Genomic DNA, 20,551 nt, shown 5'->3' with positions numbered 1-20,551 from the left:
TTGTCTGGGCACTCTCTGGTTTGTTTTCTGAGGAAAGCCCTCTTGGGGAGGGGACTGGGCAGAAGAGGATGTCCCTTGGCTGCGTCGGCATTGGAAAGTAGCTCAGGGTAGAAAAAATATAGACTTGCCAGTAACTCCCTGCCCTCACCACTTTGCCAGATATGGCACTTCCTGGTCTTGACGTGGCTATAGTCAACCAGGATGCACTGGGCTGCTCCTGTCGGCACATTCGCTGTAGGCCCTCAGGCTCATCCTCCTCTGATCTGAGCACCCTGCCACTGTCTTCCAAGACTTGATTTTTATCTCTCCTTCCTTCCCTTGGTGAATGTGCTGGTATTATTCCCTTTCTCTTCTCAGTGAGTTTTCAGGAAAGACACGTGGTCATTCTGCCATGTTTAATGAACTCAGAGGCACTACTCAGTTGCCCTGGCTAGGAAATGTAGCCATTGTTGACCAATCAGTCCGTCTCTCTACCTCCTTGTCTTGTGCCTGGCCTCCTGCTCAGTCTGCAACCAAGTCTCTGCCTCTAGCCCATTTCTTCCTCACACGGCCCACAAATTATCATTCCAAAATTAAAACTCTCACTGGGCCTCTCTTACTTAAAAGCCTTTGCTGATATCCAATGTGCTTTGTTTAGTGTCCCAGATCTTGTGTGATAAGCAAGGTTCTTTGGCTTCCTGCCCTAACCCAGCTTCCCAGCCACTCTTCTTATCATTATTCCTGCATTGTACGGTATGCTTCTGCTACATCCAAACTGCTGCCCCAAATACATCACATGCTTTGTTCCCTCCCCTCTGCATATCCTGTCTTTCTCCTCCAGTTGCTTCACCTCCTCCTTTATCACCTGATTTTTTTTTTTCATTTAAAAATCTACCAGACTTTTAAGACCCAGTTGCACCTCTTCTGAGGATTCCCTGATACTGTGCAACCGTTATACTTGATTCACGCTAGTACTATAAATTGTTATCACATTGTTTTATACATTTCTATCCCATTTGTTTACTCATTTACCTGCAGGCCTATTCCTCTTTCTCAAGAAAAATGAATACTAGGTTCCTTCCTTTGCCACTGGACTGTGAACTTCCCTTGGTCACAAACTTTTGTAGTCATCGCAATGTTCTCAGAGTTTATGAAATGTGCTGAACTTAGTAATTCAGTAAAGCCTGGTTAAATCAATGCGTAGTTGGCTAACAATGGAAACATTTATCAGTCAAGTGGTATATAAAGAGTTAAATTATTGTAAGATCCTCATCTTTGACCAGTCATTTACCATAAAATAACACGAATCAAATCATATTGAAGAAATACTCCTGAAAGCAAATGGATTTAAAAAAATAACTTGGAGCTATGTTTTATGGCTTATATACACACAGCTTATTTATAACAGCTGTGCAAGAGAGATATTTCTGCCTATTGTGGACATCATCAAAGACAAAAAAGGATCTGATTAAGTAGAAATAAAAAACATTTGCACAACACAGTGTATCACAGAAGGAAATGATTATTCTGACAAACACAACTGATAAAAGCATACCTTCCAAAGCATATTATTTTTAAAAACAGAAGGGTCAAACTCCAGATTCTACCAAAAAGGAGTCAAGAGTGATAAATATGAAGTTTACATAGAAAAATCAATGCCCAGACTCATGCCCATACTCAAGTCCAGTTAACAAACTATTATGGTTAAGCATGAAATACTTTTGGTAGCTAAAAACAGCCATTTATTGAGTATTTCCTATATGCCCTGCACCAAGATAAGCACTTACTATGGATTATTTCATCCAAGTCAGGGTTAGACATTGTTTATTTTACAGATGATATAATGGAGGCTTAGAGAAGTTAAACATTGGCTCAAGAGACAAGAAAGAATTTGAACCCAGGTGTGTCTGGTTTTAGAACCTGTGCTCTCAACCAGTACACAAAGTGTGTGTTCCTTGCTGTGCTTATCTGTGGGGAACTAGGCTCTGGTATTGGTTAAAGGAACACAGAACAAAACACTTTTAAGATATGCTTGTGTATCTATTGTTATCCAAAATTTAAATAAGAAATACTAGGTTTGTGGTAGTCAAGTATATGTATTGCTGGAAGCAACATCAAAATTCATTCCTCCTAGACCTGATAGTTAATGGTTTTCACCAGATTTGGAGAGTTTGGAGCCATCATCTTTTCAAAAATTTTTTATGCTCTTTCTCTCTTACCACAGTGGAACTAACACTTGTTGGTACTCTTGACACTGTCTCACAGGTCTCTGATACTCCGCTCCTCGTTCTCTCACTCCTTCTCTTCTGTTCTTGGCTTTGTATAACTTCGGTCTGTTTCCGAGCTCACTAATCCTTATTTTCTTCTGCCATCGGAAATCTGCTGATGAGCCCAAACATTTTTCTGTTTCTGTTTTGTGTTTTTTGAGTGTGAAATTTTCTTGTGCCCCTCCCCTTTTTTGGTTTTGTTTTTATTTCTGTATTGTGATTCCCTGTTTTAAAATTTATTATCATGTTCTCCTTAAGTCATTGACATTACATTTTTCTTCAGTTCTTTGAATATATTTATAACAACTCCTTTGGAGTCTTTGCTGTTAAATTCAACTTGTGGGCCTACTTTCTCTTGATTGAGTTTCTTCCTAAGCACAGGTGATAGTTTTCTGTTTCTTTGCAGGTGTTGTTATTTTTGGTTGCAAATTGAAGAATTTAGATGACATATTGTAGCCGTTCTTGATTCTGAAGTCTATTTCTGAGTTTTTGTTTTAATAATTCCCTGGATTTGAACTATGAAATCTGTCTTTGCTGTTGGTGTATGACTGATGACATATTTAGACTTTTTTTGTTATTGTTTTTTGGTTTTTTTTTTAAAGATTTATTTATTTGAAAAAGTTACACAGAGAGAGAAGGAGAGGCAGAGCGAGAAGGAGAGGCAGAGAGAGAAGGAGAGGCAGAGAGAGAGAGAGAGAGAGAGAGAGAGAGGTCTTCCATCTGCTGGTTCACTCCCCAGTTGGCCACAATGGCCGGGGTTGCGCCAATCAGAAGCCAGAAGCTTGGAGCTTCTTCCAGGTCTCCCATGTAAGTGCAGGGACCCAAGGACTTGAGCCATCCTCTATTGCCTTCCCAGGGCAGCAGAAAAGCTGGACCAGAAGTGGAGCAGCGGGACTTGAACCGGTGCCCATATGGGATGCTGGCACTGCAGGCAGCAGGTTTACTATTACTCCATGGTGCTGGCCCCCCGACTATTTTTTTAATTCTTATTTTTATTTTGCTACCGTGGCTTCCCAGGCCATTGTCCCTGTATCTGCGCACTCCATAAGGCTTCTGTTCTCTGCCGGTGGATCCCAATGGATGTCTGTGGTTTGGGAAGCACAGTCGAAGTTGTAGCCAGTTTTCCAGTTTGTTTATTCTTTTTAAAAAAGATTATTTATTTGAAAGGCCTAAAGAAGAGAGAGAGAGAATGAATGAGAGAGAATGAGAGATCTTTCACCTGCTGGTTCACTCCCCAAGTGACCACAGCAGCCAGGGCTGGGCCAGGCTGAACACGGGAGCCAGGAGCTTCTTCTAGGTCTCCTGCATGGGAGCAGGGCCCAAGTACTTTGGCCGTCTTCTGCAGCTTTCTAGGCAAATTAGCAGGGACTGGATCAGAAGTGGAGCAGCCAGGACTTGAATGAGTGCCCATATGGGATGCTGGGCGCTAATGCTGGTGCCATGACATCAGCCCCAGTTCTCCAGGTTGGATGGACTTTTGCTTGTTTCTAGGCGCTCTCAAGTCTCCTCTCACACAAGTTTAGTTTTCCAGTCATCCAGGGCAATGTGGGGGTGTCATCTATGTCTTGTGCAGCTCTCATTTCCTAGATGTCTCCTAGCTGTTCTGCTGCTCACCCTGGCAGGGCCCACATCCTCAGACTGGCAAAGCTGAAGATCTTCCCTTTTCTCTACTGTCCTCATCACTTTCAGGTTTTTAATTCCACTCCAAATCAAGTTTGCTTCATTGGCAGAAAAACTGATGGTTTCTGACGAGCCCCACGCTGGTTAAGGGCTGGGATAGACGGGAGCAACCTAGGCACGGAGGCTACAGACTCCCTGTTCTCACTCTTAGCTCCAGCTTCTCAAGTTGTCCCATTTGATAAATTTCTAGGAGCGTGAAGTAGTTGTTTTGACTATTTTGTATGTTTTTATACTTTTTTTTAAAGAGGATTGACTGACCTCTCGACACTGCCATAGCTGTAAGTCCCTATGATTTGGGCTCTTTGGAGAACAATCTTTCAAGGTATAACAAGAAATATATAACTATTTCATTGTCCTGATTTAGTGTATCTGTTTGATAGAATTATAAATCAGGGAAATAACCCCAAACCAGACAACAAACCAAAAAATATATACAGGCTTGTTATAGCTTTGTTGTTTGTGCTAATGACAAATTATGTTCAGTGTTTGGAAGGTGGTTAGGCAAATTCTAAGAATCCATGTGATAAAATGCCACATGGACTTACAATAGGATTCTTTGTGGACTGCAGCAACACATCCTCAGATTCCACATATGAATTAGAACTGTGTGTTTGTTTATTCTGATAAAGCTATGGGTCAGTTTTCAGAGATATTTTAATGTTTATTTTAAGCAGTTTCTATAAAATTAGTCAAATCTATTATTTTTAAAAATGACACAATTGGTTTTTCCTTCTTTAAAGGAATTTTGTGACCATAGAATCCAGTGGATTTTAAAAGGCAATTTAATATGATGCTTTATGTTTATTATATTTGCTATTGTAACATGCATAATTCAAGGATTTTTTATTTGTTGCTAGCTGCCAGTTTTTTTTTTAACTTTTATTTAATGAATATAGATTTCCAAAGTACAGCTTATGGACTACATTGGCATCCCCCTCCCCCCCGATGACTTCCCTCCCACCCGCAACCCTCCCCTTTCCTGCTCTCTCTCCCCTTCCATTCATATCAAGATTCATTTTCAATTTTCTATATACAGAAGATCAGTTTAGTATACATTAAGTAAAGATTTCAACAGTTTGCACCCACATAGAAACACAAAGTGAAATATACTGTTTGAGTACTCATTATAGCATTAAATCTCAATGTACAGCACATTAAGGACAGAGATCCTACATGAGGAGTAAGTGCACAGTGACTCCTGTTGTTGACTTTACAAATTGACACTCCTGTTTATGGCATCAGTAATCTCCCTATGCTCCAGTCATGAGTTGCCAAGGCTATGGAAGCCTTTTGAGTTCTCTGACTCTTATCTTGTTTAGACAAGGTCATAGTCAAAGTGGAGGTTCTCTCTTCCCTTCAGAGAAAGGTACCTCCTTCTTTGAAGACCTGTTCTTTCCACTGGGATCTCACTCACAGAGATCTTTCATTTAGGTCTTTTTTTTTTTTTTTTGGCTGCCAGTTTGATAGTTGCCCTCATGATTGTTACTCTTTAGTAGTTCTACATGAGAAACTGTCCCATTTCCCTACAAGTTTGTAAGACTTGTTTATTCCAGCAAAATCCTGGAGCAGAGAAAGCAATTCCTTTAGTGACCTTGGGAGGGTTTTAGAACCATGGCTGTTTAGAAGCATGAATAGTTGTCTGCCTGCACCGTCACACGTTTTTTGGTCAGTGAGCATCCTTGCACAAGTCCTCTCCTTATGTTGCTGATGTAGGAAAGTGTATTGTGATTGCCCGGAGGATAAGCCCTTTGCTGCTGCTTCTCCCTGTGGTTCCTCAGAACACGCATACACACACACACACACACACACACGTGCACATACATGGATGCAACATGCACGCACACTGATGTGCACACACGGAGAGGTAAACATGCACGCATGCACACAGAGATGCAAACACATGCACACACACAATTCCCTTTAGGTCCAGTATAATTGAGATTGTTCAAGGTCAAATGTTGTGTAAGGGGGAGCTTCATGATTAACTCACAAATACCAGTCAGGCAAACATATATGTTCCTAAAAAGCGGTGTTCCTTCTTAATAATTGAGGGGCAACAGTATTTCACTAAGCCTGTGACTGAAAAAATGAATCACGCATTGGATATGTTAAAATTATACAATTTAATTACTGATAATCATGACAAGTTGTTTTTTTTTAAATAATAATAAAAGAAAAAGAATAAAGCCAGCCACTCAGACCCATCATAAATCTTGGTATACCTTATTGTAATCCACAATTTAAAAAAAAAAAATTTATTTGAAGGGCAGAGTTACAGAGAGGGGTTGAGATCTTCCATTTGCTAGTTCACTCCCCAAATGGCTGCAATGGAATAGCTGGGGCTGGGCCAGGCTGAAGCCAGGAGCCAAGAATTCCATCCAGGTCTCCACTTGGGTCATCTTCTGCCCCTTTCCCAGGTGCATTAGCAGGAAGCTGGACTGCAGGAGGAACAGCTGGGATTCGAACTGGCACTCATGGGATGCCAGCATCACAGATAGTGGCTTCATCCACTGTGCCACAATGCTGGCTCCTTTATCCACAATTTTTTTAAAATTTATTTATTTGACAGGTAGAATTACAGACAGTGAGAGAGAGAGAGAGACAGAGAGAAAGGTCTACCCTCCGTTGGTTCACTCCCCAAATGGCTGCCATGGCCGGTGCTGCGCCGATCCGAAGCCAGGAGCCAGGTGCTTCCTTCTGGTCTCCCATGTGGGTGCAGGGCCCAAGCACTTGGGCCATCCTCCACTGCCCTCCTGGGGCAAAGCAGAGAGCTGGACTGGAAGAGGAGCAGCCGGGACTAGAACCCAGCGCCCATATGGGATGCCGGCACTACTGGCAGAGGATTAACCAAGTGAGCCATGGTGCCGGCCCCTCTTTATCCACAATTAATAAGTATTTCCTGTCCGCAAATTTCTTCATGCCTAGAGTTAGCATTTAGAAATATAAAAGGTGGTTCTTGTCTTCCAGATATAGATGTATAGGAGCCAGTGTTTGGCATAACAGTTAAGACAGCATTTGGGGGGCCGGTGCTGTGTTATAACGTGTAAAGCCACCGCCTGCAGTGCCAGGATCCCATATGGGCGCCAGTTTGAGTCCTATTTGCTCCTCTTCTGATCCAGCTCTCTGCTATGTCCTGGAAAAGCAGTGGAAGATGGCCCAAGTCCTTGGGCCCCTGTACCCACGTGGGAGACCAAGAAGAAGCTCCTGGCTCCTGGCTTTGGATCGGCTCAGCTCTGGCTATTGCAGCCATCTGGGGAGTGAACCATCAGAAGGAAGACCTCTCTTTCTCTCTCTGCCTCTGCCTCTTTGTAACTCTGCCTTTCAAATAAAGAATAAATCATTAAAAAATGCCATTTGGGAATTCCCATATCAGAGTACCTAGCCTTAAGTCCTGGCTCTGCTTCCAATTCCAGATCTCTGCTAATGTGCACTATAGGAGTCAGTAGATCATGGCTGAAGTACTTGAGTCCCTGCCACCCAAATTGAAGATCCAGATGGAGTACTGGGCTCCTGGCTTCCTGCTGGTCTAGCTCTGGCCATTGAGGAATTTGGGGAGTGAACCAGCAGATGGGATATTTCTCTTTGTCTCTCTCCCTGACTCTCTCTCTCTCTCTCTGCCTTTCAAAAACAAACAAACAAACAGAAAAGGATAAGTATATTAGTTTGAAGCACCTGATGAAGGCAAAGAGATTTTGATAGAATGAAGACATCCCTGGGGTTAGATGGTTTTTTCATTCAATCACGTGTGTGCACCATCTCCCACATTCCAGGAACTGTATTAAGTGCTGAGTGAACATACTGGGTAGACATAGTAGAGGCTCTTTGCTGTCATAGAGCTTACATTCTAGTAGGGGGAATCCATAAAAAATAAGCAAAGATGTACTGCAATGTCAACAGTATTACAAAAAGTATCATGAACAATCATCAAGTGGAGTATCAGGCTAGAGGGATATGGGGTGGGGAGGGAGGTGTACTATTTCAGACATGTTTATCAGAAAAGATCTCGATAGGAAGAGAGCAGCAGAGGGTCAGCAGGGAACCAGGGAGAGAGCTAAGATAGGGGTTCAGTGAGGAAAGTGAGATCTTCAAGCTGTGAGAAGATCACTGACTTTGGGAGGAGTAGATTGTTTAGAGATAAGACAGGGAACCAAGGCCAGTTTGGAAGTGTATTTGGATGGGCTAAAGTAACCAAAAATGTAGTGGTTCAAACACAATGGAAATTTTTTTCTTGCCTGCATGAGTAGTCCAAAAAGGGTGTTTTAAATCAGTGGGAGGCCCTCTCTCCTCATTCATTGATTCAGGAAACCAGCTCATTCCATTTGTTTAATTTCATCATCTCCTTGAACCTTGTCATGTGCAAAGTCAAGCCTGAGTTCCCATAGTCATGTTTCAGGCAGAGGAAGGAGAAAGATCACAAAGAGGCACACATTCTCCTTTTTTTATAGAAAACTTTTATTTAATAAATATAAATTTTGAAAGTATAATTTTTGGATTATAGCGGTTCTTCCTCCCATAACCACCCTCCCACCTGCAAATGATCCCATCTCCCACTCCCTCTCCCATCCCAATCTTCATTAGATTCATTTTTAATTATCTTTATATATAGAAGATCAACTTAGTATATACTAAGTAAAGATTTCAACAGATTGCACCCACGCAGACATACAAAGTATAAAGTACTGTTTGAAGTCTTAGTTTTACTGTTAATTCTCATAGTACAACACACTAAGGACAGAGGTCCTACATGAGTCCTGTTGTTGATTTAACAATTGACACTCTTATTTATAATGTCAGTAATCACCTGAGGCTCTTGTCATGAGCTACCAAGGCTATGGAAGCCTCTTGAGTTCACAAACTTCAACCTTATTTAGGCAAGGCCATAATCAAAGTGGAAGTTCTCCCTTCAGAGAAAGGTACCTCCTTCTTTGATGGCCCCTTCTTTCCACTGGGATCTAACTCACAGAGATCTTTCATTTTGGTCATTTTTTTGCCACGGTATCTTGGCTTTCCATGCCTGAAATTCTCTCATGGGCTTTTTAGCCAGATCCGAATGCCTTAAGGGCTGATTCTGAGGCTAGAGTGCTGTTTAGAGCATTTGCCATTCTATGAGTTGGCTGTGTATCCTGCTTCCCATGTTAGATCATTCTCTCCTTTTTAATTCTGTCAATTATTATTAGCAGACACTAGTCTTATTTATGTGGTGATCCCTTTGATACGTAATCCTATCTTTATGATCATTTATGAACTTAAACTGATCACTTTAACTAGTAAGATGGCATTGGTACCTGCCAACTTAATGGGATTTGGAGTCCTATGGCAAGTTTTTAGCTTTACCCTTAGGGGTAGGTCTGAGGGAGCGGAGGCACACATTCTCCTAAAGACCTTGATCCAGAAGTGGCATTCACCATGTTCACATTCTGTAAATGAGAACTTAATCACATGGCCACACCCAGCTGCAAGAAATCCCAAGAAATGGGTGCTAGCTGTGGTCCTCTGTAGTAAATAGATGAGAGGAAAGTAGCTTAGACAGGCTGGGAGCAATGGAGGTGGGGAGGGGTGAACATATCCAGACTGTGTTTGGATGGTAGTATCAACAGTATTTATGGATGGAACGTGGGAGAAACAGAAGATGATACTTGGATGTTTGCATGAACAGTGGTGGTGTCGTTTATTCATAGGAAGAAGACTTAGGGAGAACAGATTTATGTTTCAGCTAGGTTAACTTTGAGGTGCTTATTGGTCATCTAAAGAGAGATTTTAGAAGACCATTAGATACTCAAAATATCAATTCAAGGAAGAGAGAGGTCAAGGATGATATAAATTTGGAATCATCAATGTATGAATAGTATTTTAAGCTGTGGAGACAGGATCTTTTAGGAGTAGTGTGTATGGAAGAGAAAAGAGTGTTGGGGACTGACTATTGGGATACTTCAGTATTTTCAGTTGAGAAAGAGGAGGTGAGCCAGCAAAGGAAAATGAGAAAGAGTGGGCAATGAAATATAAGGACAGCAGGAAAGGGAGGAGTCTTGAGAAGACAGTATTTCAAGAAGGTGGAAGTGGTCATGTGAGTCAGATACTGTCAGAAAGGTCAAGGGACTGGGAGTTAACATCAACTCTGGAAGATTCAAATCGCCGGCAACCTCAAGAATAGCTTTTGTGAAATAGTGCTTGCAGTCTTAATATTGGGCTAAGTAAATAATGGGCCATAGAGCCTATGTTGGCATTTCTTCTGAGATTTCCTGAAAGGGAAACAAAAAAATAAAGTAGTAAAAAAGGGTGTGACCTGGAGACATTTGTTTGGATGGGAGAAACAAGTGTCTTTGTGACGCAAATGATTCAGTAGGGGGCTGAAAAATTAATGGTGTGAGAGAAAAGGCCTTGAACAGCTCAGAGGTTAGGATCCTGAGCAAAAAAATAGAGGGATGGTCCCGGGATAGGAGCAGAGTCTGTTCCTTGGCTGTAAACAGAAGGAAGGCTGAATAGGGAGGGCAACAGATACAAAAGGGTTGGCAGATTTCATGATGAGGAGATATAGTCATTCTCTTTGCAGAGGGGAGGCTATAAATTGTCTGTCAGAGGGTGGGTGGGTGAGCTGACTTGACATAAGGCTGCTGAGGTTTGCTGAGGTGTGAAAGCAGATGCATGAGGGCTCTTCAAAGAGTTCTTGGAAAATGGGAGTTTTCAAAAGCTATGGATGATTTTCAAAAGTTTTTGCACCAGAATAAATGGTCTTTTAATTCCATTGCTCCATGAACTTTTTGAAGTGTCCATGTCTATGCAGGAGGTGTAAAGGAACACTCGTTGTCTTGGCCAGGTAAGTGGGTAGTGGAACAGGAGGTAAGTGATGGAAAGCATAAGCACGGTAAGGTGAATCACCTGCGGGTTCTTCTCCAGGCTGTGAATAGGTGAAGTAAGAGCAAATGAGCTTTAGAAGAATTTTTTTTTTAATAAAATGAAAGAAGTGGGCATTGTGGCACTGCAAGGCACTAAGCTGGGTTAAGTGGGTTTGCTGCTGCTCGGAACACCTGCATACCAAATCAGAATGCCTAGGATGGAGTCCTGCCTCCACTTATGATCCAGTTTCCTGCTAATGCACTTGGGAACAGCAAATGATGGCCCAAATATGTGGGTTCCTGCCACCCATGCGGGAGACCCAGATGGAATTCCAGGCTCCTGGCTTCCTCCTTACCCAGCCCTAGCTATTGCAGATGATTGGCAGTTGAACCAGTAAACGGAAGATAACTGTCTCTGTCTCTGCCTCTCTGTCACTGCCTTTCAAGTAAATAAATAAAACTTTCATCAGTAAACTTTTAAAAAGGAAGTGAAAGGGTGAGAGGAGATTGCTTAATGATGGTTTAGGATGAGGTTACTGGTAATGACTAGCTAAAATGTTGAGAGTTGAGGTGAGTAAAAGAAAAGATTTTGGAGAGAGAATCCCAAGCAAAGAGCAGAGCATCGGATGTGCTGTTTATATGGAAGCCGCCAAGAAGATGATGAATGCTAGAATGATAGTGAGTTAGGGGCTGAGATTCTTCACTGAGGAGCAGATGGTGACCAGGAAGTTGGTAAAAGACTCTAATGAGGGTAGAGTGTTCCGCAGTCTGATGCCGTGCACTTCAGAGGTTAGGTCGTATGCTACAGTGATCAGAGAGGATGGAAGCCTTGGACTAGGAGGACCTGGTGAGTCCCAGCTACGCACCAGTCCTGGGCTCAAGATGATGTGGACCCTGCCCCCAGGAAGGATCAAACCTGTCGCTCCCCCTCTTCGTGGAGGAACGACACAGGACCCTGCGCTGTTCTTTCGTCTGCTCGGCCCTCCCCGGGTTTGCTGCTGGTTCTTCCCGGGTTGGCTACTATCCCTTCCACCTCCGTGGAAGGGCAGTTCCCCCTGGCCGCATTCCCCACTTCCGCAGGGGAGCGGCACACCGCCGGCCGGCTTTCTCGGGGGCTGCACGGGTTCCCTTAGATGTTCCCCATAGATGTTCCTGGTGCATGCCGTCTCTCTCCTCCTTTATAGTCCTCCTCCGCCAATCCTAACTCGGCTGCCCACACGCCGAGTACGCTGCTCTCCAATCAGGAGCAAGTCCTACAATTTATTAGTTGAACTGGAGGCAGCTGTGCGGAAGCTGTTTACTTCTCTCCCAGCGCCATATTGTGGGAGAGCAGATGCATAGAATAAGTCTTAATTCGAGTAACTTAGTCTAGTCCGGATTGCTCCCCACAAAACCCAGCAGGCATGGGAACATAGAAATAGATATACAACCACAAACAATGGAAGGAAGTGGGTCATAAAGAAATATTAATGGCATGAGAGCATGAATGTAGATTTTGTTGTGGGGACTGGCTTCTCTTAGGAAGTGATATTTGAGCTGTAACCAAGGGATGAACAGGAGACAGGTAGGGGATCTGTGAGAAGTGGATCCTGGGTAGTGTCTGGGACCCATGCAGGAGCAGTGGCCGAGGTGGGGAAGAAGACTGGTGTGCAAGACAGGACAGTGAAGAGAGAAGGGCTGGGCAGGGGAGATGGCCACTCTAAGGCAGTTTGGCTGAAGCAGAAATGGGGTTTGAAGAATGAAGAGGGGATTAGTTAGGGAGATGACAACTACATTTCCCAAGCAACCAACCGTGAAGGTGGAGAACAGCTGAAGGTTTGGTCCTGAAGTAAGTATAAGAGCCCGGCTGAGTGAATCTAGCATATCATGTGTTTGCATCACTACTGTGTTGCTTGTGGTAATTAGACCATAGTGTTACACAGTCCACAGTAGATATCCACAATAGATCCACAATCCATAGATTGTTAATTGTCGTGGTTAAATTGAGTGTTTCTGGAAATCAGCTGTAACCTGGGAAGGTAGAGCTGAATGGAACCTGACTCAGCCCTGAGAAGCTTGGATGTGTCTGAAATCCATGGAGAATGAGGCAGGAGGAACCATTATGTGTTTATTTCCAGGCCATTTTACTCCTCAGACATCTCAACTTCCCTCAACCCCTTTATCAGGTGAGACCAGGCTAATCTGACTTGACCGTCAGAGACAGAAGGTAGCAAAGACCATCCTACAGTAGACAAAAACCACTCTGGCCAGTTGGTCCCAGTGGTCTCACCTGGGAGCCCAGACTACCAGATTTCCAGTTTCTACCCCGCACTTCTAGTTCTCCAAATGTCAGAGGTGGAGAGACACGCAATGGGTTTAGGGGAGCGTCCAACTCTAGTCAGCCCTCCCCTCCCTTCCTGTTCTTTCTCAGATCCTTGGCCGGTGGGAGCCCACGAACAACATTTTTCTTCTTCTCCAAGAGTCACTACTAGGAGTTGTCTTTAGGCAGTTATAAAATTGGAAAAAAAGGAGCTCATGGATACTTGCTCATAAAAATAGAAAAAGGTCTGGTAGCAAATTGGTAACCAGGGACTTGGCTAATTTATTTTTTTAGATTTTTTCCTGAAGTCCATGCTCCAGGAACAGAGGAGACCAACTTCTGTTTACTCCCGCATGTGCAATCCCTGGGTCTCCCTGTTGGGGGTGAGTAATTTCGCCTGGGTCCCAATGGTCCCTGAAACCTACTCCAGGTGAAAACATGTGATCCTGGGGGAGGGGCTGGGGTGGAAAGAAGGAGTGCAAAATCTGGTGCAATGTGCTTTACATGCCTCATCCCATTAGAGTTTACATGAGAACTGCATGTGGCAAGATACATTTATTGAACTGCTTATTTTAATCAGTGCCTCACTTTTCAAAGAACTAATTGTTCCTGAGAACATCTGGGTTATCAAATTTCTAAGTACTCCAAATTAGCATAATTTCATATTAATTATTTTTATAGGAAAAGGTAGGACAAGGAGCTAGGATAGAACAGTAATTCTACTTTTAATTAAAGAGTTACTTTTGGGAGGTGTCTTCCCAAATATCTGCTTGGGTAAGGTTTTTTGAATTATCAGTGAACTTTGTATTCAGACTTTTATGGTGATGAGAAGTTGATGAGAAGTGTTCTGTTGTTTCTTTGGGCTCTGGCTGTGTGACCCATTGGTGTCTTGTCTCTCCTACTCTGTTTCCATAGGCTGTTGGGTCGCTTCTCATCATGTTTGTGATCCAGTGGGTCTATACCCTGGTTAACATGGGTGTTGCTGCTGTTGTGTATGTCTACATTGGCCGGGCCAGTCCAGGCCTTCACCTTGGTAAGTAGCAGAGCCATTTTGGCACTACTTCTCTTATTATCTTTAGCATTCATTGAAAAAAACAAGTTTTGAACATCTGTCAAATGCTAACACTGATTCATTTTCAAGTAGCTTGTATTGAGAGGGAGGAACATGACACACACATAAATGATAGTAAATGAAAAGCAGTAACTTGTTGTGAGCTGTGGTAGATCTGTAGAAGTACAGTGAATGACAGCAACAGCACCAGGGATGAAATGGAAGTGTCCTGTTGTGAGATTCTTCTACTGTATGTAAAGTACTACACTACCCCCTGAGGAAGATTCTGGTTAGTTTAAGATGTACACTAATAAACCCGAAGGCAACCACTAAAATAACACCACAAAGAGGAACAGTGAATAAATCTGTAGAGAGAAAATTGAAAGAAAAATTCCTCAAATCAAAATAAGTCAGAAAAAGAGGAAAAAGATAATCAAGGACATGTGAGCCAAATAAAAAACAAATAGGGGACAGTGTTGTGGCACAGGAGGTTAAGATGCCACCTGCAATGCCAGCATACCATATGAAAGCCAGTTCCGGTCCTGGCTACTCTACTTCCAATCCACCCCCTGCTGATGTACCTGGGAAAGCAGATGACCTCAGCACTTGGACTCCTGCACCCACATTGGAGACCCAGATGGAGTTTTAGGCTCCTGGCTTCAGCTGGGCCCATCCCTGGCTGATGTGACCATTTAGGATGTCCCTTTTGTAAAGTTAAAGGGAAAAATTCATAAAGAAGACATAATAATGCTAACATTTGTTTACTTAAAAGCAGAGCTTTGAAATATGAACCTGTAGCAAAACATGATACAACTTAAAGAAGAAATAGATATGCTTACAATCATAGTCAGAGATTTCAGCACCAGCCACCCAGTAACTCAGGGCTGGGAATGACCAGTTGTGGGCCATGTAAAGCCCACGAAATCATTTGGTTCTGCCCTGCCAAGGCAACTGCAGGCAGGACTTGAAACTCATATAGCAGGCTAATTTTTTTTTTTTGATGTGTTGATTTATTTGAAAGAATTACAAGGAGAAAGGGAGAGACAGAGAAACACACATCTTCAATCTGCTGATTCACTCCCCTCCCTAAATGGCCACAATGGCCAGGTCTAAGCCAGGTCAAAGCCAAGAGCCAGGAATTTTATCCGGGTCTCCCATGTGGGTGGTAGGGGCCCAAGCACACTTTGGCCATCTTCCTCTCCTTTCCCAGGCCATTAGTATGGAACTGGATCAAAAGTAGAACAGCTGGGACAAAAACCAATGCCCATATGGGATGTTGGTGTTGCAGGTGGCGGCTTAACCCAGTACACCACAATGCGAGCCCCTAATTTTTAAGTTGATAATTTTGTATGGCCTGCATATGATATTATAAGTATCCAAATGGCCCTTGGCAGAGAAAAGGTTACTCAACCCTGCAGTAACTGATAAATAGACATAAACTTAGTAAGGCTATGGAAAACTTGAATAATACTATCAACAAGGCTGGCTGAATTGACATTTACAAAAACTCTACCACCAAAAGCAGAACAGACCTTCTTTTCAACTGTACATGAGACACATACCAGAATGACCCATATTTTAGGGCATAAAATATTTTAATAAATTAAAAAGTACTCTAGTCAGTACCAGAGCACTGTTCTCTGGCCAAATGGAGAAGTTCTTAGGAGTAAATAACAGAAAGATCCAGAAAATCCCCCAGTGTGTAGAAGAACGCTAAGTCACTGAAGATGTGAAATAAATTACAGGAGCAAAATAACTCATGATTCAAAGAAGAAAACAGAAATGAAATTACAAATATCTTAATAATGAAAATGCAGAGGGGCCAGCACTGTGACACAGCAGGTAAGGCCACCGCCTACAGTGCTGGTTCAAGCCCTGGCTGCTCCTCTTCCAGTCCAGCTCTCTGCTATGGCCTGGGAAAGCAGTAGAAGATGGCCCAAGTCCTTGGGCCCCTGTACCCACATGGGAGGCCTGGAAGAAGCTCCTGGTTCCTGGCTTCAGGTAAGCCCAGCTCTGGCTGTTGCGGCCATTTGGGGAGTGAACCAGCAGGCGAAAGACCTCTCTCTCTCTGCCTCTGCCTCTCTCTAGCTCTGTGTTTCAAATAAATAAATAAATCTTTTTAAAAATATGCAGAGTACCAAATTTGTGGGATGTAGCTAATGCAGTTTGAAGGGTCTTCAATAACTTCATGTAAATGCATTTTATGGAAACAATCTGCATGAATTTCAAAATTGTTTTTTTAAAAATATTTTATTTATTATTTATTTGAGAGGTAGAGTCACAGACAGTGAGAGGGAAAGACAGAGAATCAGTGACCCCAACTTTCAATTTAAAAAGCTAGAAAAAGAAAAGCAAATTAAATCCAAAGTAAGAAGAAAAAGAAAACAATAAAGATTAGGGTAGAAATCATTGCAATATAAAACAGAAGAAAAATAGAGAATGCCAATGAAACAAAAATGTGAGAGGACCAATACAATTGATAAACCTCTAGTCTGACTGATCAGAATAAAAGAACAGAAGGCCTGTGTCGCTCCCCCTCTTCGTGGAGGAGCGACACTAAACCCTGCGCTGTTCTTTCATCTGCTCGGCCCTCCCCGGGTTTGCTGCTGGTTCTTCCCGGGTTGGCTACTGTCCCTTCCACCTCCGTGGAAGGGCGATTCCCCCTGGCCACATTCCCCACTTCCGCAGGGGAGCGGCACACCGCCGGCCGGCTCTCTCGGGGGCTGCACAGGTGTTCCCCTTAGATGTTCCCCTTAGATGTTCCTGGTGCATGCCGTCTCTCTCCTCCTTTATAGTCCTCCTCTGCCAATCCCAACTCGGCTGCCCACACGCCGAGTACGCTGCTCTCCTCCAATCAGGAGCAAGTCCTACAGTTTATTGGTTGAACTGGAGGCAGCTGTGTAGAAGCTGTTTTCTTCTCTCCCAGCGCCATATTGTGGGAGAGCAGGTGCATAGAATAAGTCTTAATTCCAGTAACAGTCTAGTCCGAGCTGCTCCCCACAGATCCCCCTTTCTTTTTATTTTTTGGCGTTGATACGCGCCTGTCTTCGGTGTCCCGCGGCACACACTCTGCTCTGCTTGCTAGAGTTGCCACAGGTTCTTACAAGTCCTATCAATCAGGCAAACCGAATCCGGGTCCTCTCTTCGCCATGTTGTGAGGAGGTTTTTAGGCGCTGATACGTGCCTGTCTTCGGTGACCTGCGGCTCATACTCTGGTCGAGCTGCCTGCTGGTACTTATCGCCCTAATCAGGCAGACCGAATCCAAGCTCTCTCATTACTGTGTTGTGGGGAGGCCTTATTGATGTTAATTCGTGCCTATCTTCGGTGACCTGCGGCGCATAAGCTGCTAGCCGCCCGCAGGTGCTCACCGCCTCCCTAATCAGGCAGACCGAATCCAAGCTTTCTCATTGCCATGTTGAGGGGAGGCCTTTCTATTTCTCTATTTCTCTATCTCCGGGCATTCCTATTTCTCCCATTTTGCTTCTATCTTCCAGCATTCCTATTTCTCTCATTTTACTTCTAAACTTCTGTTTCTCTTATCCCTGCGACTTTCCGGTGCCCGCCCCGAGGCTGCTTCTCGGCGGCTTTCTGGCTCTGAGCCGCTTCAGCCCGCGCCTCTCTCATCTGCGTGGCTCGGCTTTGCGCGCACACTCCGCGGTCTCTCACTAGCCCAGCGTTCCCTATCTACTTGAGCCCCGCACACTCTGTCTGCGCGCGGCAGCCTCCGCGAGTCACACAGCGTAGCTTGCGTCTCCGCCACTAGCATTCAATCTAAGTTCCCCGGGCTAACCTGGCGAATTCAACCCAGCTCACGTTTCTGCGCCTTTCGGTCTGGCTTCCCGTCCTTTGCTCCTCAGGCTAATCTGACGGATTCCAACCTAGCTCATACGTCTCCGCTTCTGGTTTCAACTCTTCGCCCCCCATTCCCGGGCTAACTTGAGAATCCCAAAGTGGCTTTCGTTTCCGCCTCGGCCTGCCCCCCCGCGGCTTCAATTTCCCCAACATTTTTCTCTACCCGGTATGTTTCCCCAAGCTTTCCTCCAACAATACTCCTCCCTCATTTCTCCTGGCCTCTCCCCACAGTCCGCATCCGAGTCTGTTTGTTCTAGCTTTCACTTTCGCTTTCGACCTTAGAGATTTCTCCCAGCTTCCCCCTGTAGTCCGTATCTGAATCTATGCCTAGGCTTTCAATAGCTCCTTCCGGCACCTTTTTCGTCCGGCTTTTCCCTAGGCTGTTTGCTAGTCTCTCTCTCCGATATTTTCCACTTCTTCCCGTTTCTTCCCTCCTAAGTTTCCTATCCGTCCTAGGTTTCCTATCCGTCCTGGGTTTCCTATCCGTCCTGGGTTTCCTATCCGAGTCACGGCACCATTATGTCGCTCCCCCTCTTCGTGGAGGAGCAACACAGGACCCTGCGCTGTTCTTTCATCTGCTCGGCCCTCCCCGGGTTTGCTGCTGGTTCTTCCCGGGTTGGCTACTATCCCTTCCACCTCCGTGGAAGGGCAGTTCCCCCTGCCACATTCCCCACTTCCACAGGGGAGCGGCACACCGCCGGCCGGCTCTCTCGGGGGCTGCACAGGTGTTCCCCTTAGATGTTCCCCTTAGATGTTCCTGGTGCATGCCGTCTCTCTCCTCCTTTATAGTCCTCCTCTGCCAATCCCAACTCGGCTGCCCACACGCCGAGTACGCTGCTCTCCTCCAATCAGGAGCAAGTCCTACAGTTTATTGGTTGAACTGGAGGCAGCTGTGTAGAAGCTGTTTTCTTCTCTCCCAGCGCCATATTGTGGGAGAGCAGGTGCATAGAATAAGTCTTAATTCCAGTAACAGTCTAGTCCGAGCTGCTCCCCACAGGCCTGAATTACCAATTCAATGAATGAAAGAGATTTCATCATTTGAGATTCTGTATATATTAAAAGGAAGGTAAAGGAATATTGTAAATGGCTTTGTTTCAATACATTTGACAGATAAGTGGGACAAATTCCTTAGAATATACAAACTAACAAGTCTCACAGGAGAAGAAATAGATGTAGAGCTATTCAGGTCATCCATTAAAGAAAACTTTTCCACACAGAAAACTGTAGGCCCCAAGTTCACTGATGAGTTTAGTGGTGAATTCACTAATGAACTCTAGCAAACATTTAGGAAGAAAAAATTTCAACTCAATATGAGCTCTTTGGAAAAGTACAGTTAGCACACTTTATGGATATACTTGCAGAAATTCATAACAAAATGTTAACAGATTGGATCCAACAATACAGGTGTTTGGAAAGGATGATACCTCATGACTAAATATCTCAGGAATCCAAAATAAGTTTTAACATTTGAAATTGATTCACCATATCTAAATATGAAAGGAGGAAAACTACTAAACATTTCTGAGAAGAAATTGAAGAATAAATTATAGAAGTAAATAGATATGAGCATATTGTGTCCATGAATTAGAAGATTCAATATTTGGGGCCAGTGCTGTGGCGTAGTAGGCTAAGCCTCTGCCTGTGGCACCAGCATCCCATATGGGTTTGTATCCTAGCTGCTCCTCTTCCAATCCAACTCTCTGCTAATAGTCTGGGAAAGCAGTGAATGACGGCCCAAGTGCTTGGGCCCCTGTATTCATGTGGGAGACCTGGGAGAAGCTCCTGGCTCCTGGCTTCTGATCAGCTCAGCTCCAGCTGTTTTAGCCATTTGGGGAGTGAACCAGCAGATGGAAGATCTTTCTGTCTATAACTCTACCCTCTCAAATAAATAAATAAAATCTTTAAAAAAAGAATTATCTTTCATATATAATAAAAAAAGACTCAGTATTCTTAAGATGTCAGTTGCCTCCAACTTCTTACATAGGTTTGACACAATCATGGTCAAAATATAAGCTCCTTTCTTTTGTAGAAGTTGACAAGTAGTTTTTTTGTTTGTTTGTTTGTTTGTTTGTTTTTTGACACGCAGCGTGGATAGTGAGAGAGAGAGAGACAGAGAGAAAGGTCTTCCTTTTGCCGTTGGTTCACCCTCCAATGGCTGCCACGGCTGGCGTGCTGCGGCCAGCGCACCGCACTGATCCGAAGGCAGGAGCCAGGTGCTTCTCCTGGTCTTCTGTGGGGTGCAGGGCCCAAGCACTTGGGCCATCCTCCACTGCACTCCCTGGCCACAGCAGAGAGCTGGCCTGGAAGAGGGGCAACTGGGAAAGAATCCGGTGCCCAGACCAGGACTAGAACCTGGTGTGCCGGTGCCGCTAGGTGGAGGATTAGCCTAGTGTCAGCGCTGGCCGACAAGTAGATTTTAAATTATTTATATAGAGAAGCAAGTAACCTCTGATAACCCCATCAAGTTTATTAAAGAACAAAGTTGGAAGACTTGCACTTCCTGATTTTAAGACTGATTTTACATTTTTTTCATTATTTTATTTATTTATTTTTTATTTGGGAGGCAGAGAGACAAAATCAGGCAGAGAG

General features: G+C 43.9%; 1 protein-coding gene across 13 annotated transcripts in view; it reads left to right on the top strand.

Annotated features, from left to right (window-relative positions):
• The window catches only part of SLC12A8 (solute carrier family 12 member 8), a 184,643-nt gene that overhangs the window by 153,303 nt on the left and 10,789 nt on the right, over positions 1 to 20,551 (top strand). For 10 of the 13 annotated variants that reach the window (XM_089331862.1, XM_070072237.2, XM_089331854.1 and 7 more), the window contains 2 exons: positions 13,353 to 13,441; positions 13,974 to 14,091. In XM_089331862.1, coding sequence (XP_089187988.1) covers positions 13,353 to 13,441; positions 13,974 to 14,091 — 207 coding nt within the window. Of the gene's footprint in view, positions 1 to 13,352; positions 13,442 to 13,973; positions 14,092 to 16,003; positions 16,111 to 20,551 lie in introns of those variants that run through there. The other 3 variants (XM_089331857.1, XR_016233146.1, XR_016233145.1) reach the window with 3 other exon arrangements.

The sequence above is a fragment of the Oryctolagus cuniculus genome, chromosome 4 (genome assembly GCF_051225735.1).
Source record: "Oryctolagus cuniculus isolate XC-2025 breed Fujian yellow rabbit chromosome 4, ASM5122573v1, whole genome shotgun sequence".
Lineage (NCBI taxonomy): Eukaryota > Metazoa > Chordata > Mammalia > Lagomorpha > Leporidae > Oryctolagus > Oryctolagus cuniculus.
Note: the sequence above shows the minus strand (reverse complement) of the source record. Positions and strands in the feature narration are given on the sequence as shown.